At 44.3% G+C, this 4,129-nt stretch overlaps 1 protein-coding gene across 1 annotated transcript; it reads right to left on the bottom strand.

Annotated features, from left to right (window-relative positions):
* Positions 1–3,949: 3,949 nt before the first annotated feature.
* On the bottom strand, positions 3,950–4,129 carry LOC144336108 (single-pass membrane and coiled-coil domain-containing protein 4). Its single transcript, XM_077973531.1, has one exon. The coding sequence runs from the start codon at positions 4,127–4,129 to the stop codon at positions 3,950–3,952; it is 180 nt and encodes a 59-aa protein (XP_077829657.1).

The raw sequence follows: 4,129 nt of genomic DNA, 5'->3' as shown, positions 1-4,129 counted from the left end.
CAGTTTTCTAGTGGTCCAAAAACTTAAATAGGCTGCAAATCTGCTGTGATTCAAACCGTGCAATTCCTCACAGGCATCTCTGACTTGAGGAACTAAGTTCCTGTAATTATATGTCCTGAAATTAACTGGGTTGCCAGATAGGTTTTCTCAACCTTTAATAGCTCGTTGGAAGCCTTACAGAATGCTCTCTATTAGAAGTATTTGGAACTACTTCCCCCTTTTTGGATGCTCAGATTAGTGTTTTTCTACTTCTCTGGCATAATTTGTATAGCTGCTTCCTTTGTAGAAAGTAAGCTTATGTTCTGCTTTTCCCCTTTTGGTTGGCTGGGGTGCTAGGTCACTCTTATCTGTGCTCTAGGAAACTTTTAGGTTTCTACTTAGCTTAGGATGACACCCTGAAAGAGTTAGGGTCTGCTGCTGTTTGGGTTAGGGGGTAGATACTTGAATTCACTGGTCTTTTTTTGGTTCACTGCAGCCTTGACCTCCAGCACTCAAGGGATCCTTCCACTTCAGACTCTAGAATAGCTGCGACTAATAGGTGAGCACTATGCTCACTAATTTTGTGTATGTATTGTAGAGACAAGGTCTTACTGTGTTCACAGGCTGCTCTCGGACTCCTGGACTCAAGGGATCCTCCTTCTTCAGCCTCCCAAAGTGCTAGGATAACAGGCATGAGCCACCACGCCCGGCCAAATGGATTGTTTTTTATCACAGATGCTGCAATATGAATATGCATCTTCCTGCTATCCCTTCAAAAGTAAGAATTAATGTTGTTTTCTTTTCTTTCTTTCTTTTCTTTTTTTTTTTTTTTTGAGATGGAGTCTCTCTGTCACCCAGGCTGGAGTGCAGTGGTGCAATCTTGGCCCACCGCAACCTCCGCCTCCCGGGTTCAAGCAATTCTCCTGCCTCAGCCTCCTGAGTAGCTGGGATTAAGGGTATGCACCACCACCCCCAGCTAATTTTGTATTTTTAGTAGAGATGGGGTTTCTCCGTGTTAGTCAAGCTGGTCTCGAACTTCTGACCTCACGTGATCTTCCTGTGTTGGCCTCCCTAAGTTCTGGGATTACAAGTGTGAGCCACTGCGCCCAGCCCAAAAAAGACTTTATTTTTCAGAGTAGTTTTAGATTCACGGCAAAACTGAGAAGGAAGTACAGAGAGGTCCCATATACAGATTTCCTGCCCCTTCACAGATGCATCCTTCCCCAGTATCAACATCCTGCACTAGAATGGTACATATGTTATCATCAATGAACCTACACTGACGTATCATTATCAATCAAGGTCCATAGTTTACATTAGGATCCACTCTTGGTGGTGTACTTTCTGTGGGTTTGGAAAAGTATATAGCAACATGTATCCGCCATTTTGGTATCATACAGAATAGTTTCACTACCCTAAAAATCCTCTATGCTCCGCCTATTCATTCCTCCCTCCCCTGAACCCCTGGCAACCACTGAATTTTTTTTTTTTTTTTTTTACTTCTCCATAGTTTTGCCTTTCACAGAATGTCATAGAATTGGAATCATACCATATGTAGACTTTTCATATTGGCTTCTTTCACTTAGCAATATGCATTTAGGGTTCCTCCATGTATTTTCATGGCTTGATAGCTCATTTCTTTTTAGCACTGAATAATACTTCATTGGATGTACCACAGTTTTATCTACTCACCTACTGAAGGACATCTTTGAGTTTTGGCAATTATGACTAAAACTGCTATAAACACCAGTGTGCAAGTTTTTGGGTGGATATAGTTTACAACTCATTTGGGTAAATACCCAAGAGCACAATTGCTGGATCATATGGTAAGGGTATATTTAATTTTGTAAGAAACTGCCAAATTATCTTCCAAAGTGGCTATACTATTTTGCATTCCTACCAGCAATCAATGACACTTCCTGTTGTTCCACATCCTTGCCAGTATTTGGAATTGTCAGTATTTTGGATTTTAGCCATTCTTTTTTTTTTGAGATGGAATCTCTGTGTTGCCCTGGCTGTAGTGCAGTGGCACGATCTCAGCTCACTGCAACCTCCACCTCCTGGGTTCAAGCGATTCTCCTGCCTCAACCTCCTGAGTAGCTGGGATTACAGGCGCATATCACCACGCCCAACTAATTTTTTTTGTATTTTTAATAAGAGACAGAGTTTCACCATGTTGGCCAGGGTAGTTTCAAACTCCTGACCTCAGGTGATCTGCCCACCTCGGCCTCCCATAGTGCTGGGATTATAGGCGTGAGCTGCCATGCCTGGTCTAGCCATTCTAATAGACGTGTAGTGGTATCTCATTGTTTAGTTTTTTTGTTTTTTTGTTTTTTTTTACAGGGTCTTGCTCTGTCACCTAGCTGGAGTGCAGTGGTGTGATCACGGCTCACTGGAGTCTCGACCTTCTGGGGTCAAGCGATTCTCCCACCTCAACCTTTGAAGTAACTGGGACTAGTCACCACCATGCTTTGTTGATTTTTAAGTTTTTTTTTTTTGTAGAGATAGGGTTTCCCTGTGTTGCCCAGTTTGGTCTCAAACTCCTGGGCTCAAGTGATCCTCCCACCTTGGCCTTCCAAGGTACTGGGATTACAGGCATGCACCACCACACCCATCTAATTTTTGTATTTTTAGTAGAGACAGGGTTTTCACCATGTTGGCCAGGCTGGTCTCAAACTCCTGACCTCAAATGATCCATCCGCCTCGGCCTCCCAAAGTGCTGGGATTACAGGCGTGAGCCACTGCGCCTGGCTTTCTTTTCTTTTTGTTTTTTCAAACCACTTTCTTTTACATATCCCTGGCTCCTAATTGCTTCTCTACTTTTTCTTACTGCTCCAGCTTCTAGATAAGTGGTTCTCAAGGTGTGGTCCTTCAACCAACAGCGTCATCACCACCTAGGAACTTGTTAGAAACGGAAGTTCTTGCACCCTGCCAAAACCAGAAACTCTGGGGATGGGTCCCAGCAATCTTTATTTTAACAGCCCTCCAAGCAATTCTGATGCAAAGTTAAGTTTGAAAACATTGTTATATTAAAAGTAATGGCAAAAATCGCAATTACTTTTGCACCAACCTAAGAGCTCTGCACTATTCAATATGGTAGCCTCTAACTATTGAATTTGTTTAACGCTATTATCTCCTTTATTCAAAAATAAATATTTCACTTTGATTCAACATATTTCAAATCACATTAAGCAACAGAGAAGAAATACATTCCCTTTGGAGATTGTGAACACATGTTGGAAAGAGGCATGATCCAAACAATGGGGATGAGGTAAGTGCAGATTCCAGCTACTTCCTGACCCAGAAGTTCCGCCCCTCTTCAGGTGGAGCTACTTATCAATTTTTAGGCGAGAAAAAGACACACACACACACAGACACACTGCTTTGAAGTCTGAAAGGCACATGAGTGGACCATAAGGTACATGGCACGTTCACTGATGAAACATCCCCTATTCCCTCCCAAGAAAAACGGAGACACTTTAACCAAGTCAAAGGCCAGAGAAGGGCCCGGTGCGGTGGCTCACGCCTGTATCCCAGCACTTTGGGAGGCTGAGGTGGGTGGATCCCGAGGTCAGGAGTTCGAGACCAGCCTGACCCATATGGTGAAACTCCATTTCTACTAAAAATACGAAAATCAGCTAGGCGTGGTGGCACGTGCCTGTAATCCCAGCTACTCAGGAGGTTGAGGCAGGAGAATCGCTTGAATCCAGAAGGTAGAGGTTGCAGTGAGCCGAGATTGTACCATTGCACTCCTGGGTGATAGAGCAAGACTGGGTGATAGTCTGGGTGATAGAGCGAGACTCCGTCTCAAAAAAGAAGAAGAAGAAAAAAAAAAAAAACAGAGAAGACAGGTGCTCCTGCTTATAGCTCAGCAGCATGAACATCTCTGAATATGAAAGCCATGTTTCATTTGCTTCCACCTCCTGTGCCTCCTCTCCTTGCCAAACGGGTCTGCGGATGGCCGCGGTGCTCACTTGTTGATGGTGGGGCGTGTGGCCATGTACACAAACACCACGATCAGGAGCACAACCGTGGCCAGCGTGGGCAGTGCCACCGTGGTGATCTGCTGCCGGGCCTCCTGCATGGCTTGCTTCTGCTCCTTCTTGTCTTTCCATGTCTCCTTCCTGGGCTTCCCTTTGAGCTGCTGCAT

The sequence above is a fragment of the Macaca mulatta genome, chromosome 16, assembly GCF_049350105.2.
Source record: "Macaca mulatta isolate MMU2019108-1 chromosome 16, T2T-MMU8v2.0, whole genome shotgun sequence".
NCBI classification, from domain to species: domain Eukaryota; kingdom Metazoa; phylum Chordata; class Mammalia; order Primates; family Cercopithecidae; genus Macaca; species Macaca mulatta.
This window is presented reverse-complemented; position numbering and strand designations above follow the sequence as displayed.

Coding starts and splice junctions, on each gene's coding strand:
- LOC144336108 (XM_077973531.1), bottom strand. CDS start 4,129: ATGCAGCAGCTCAAAGGGAAGCCCAGGAAGGAGACATGGAAAGACAAG.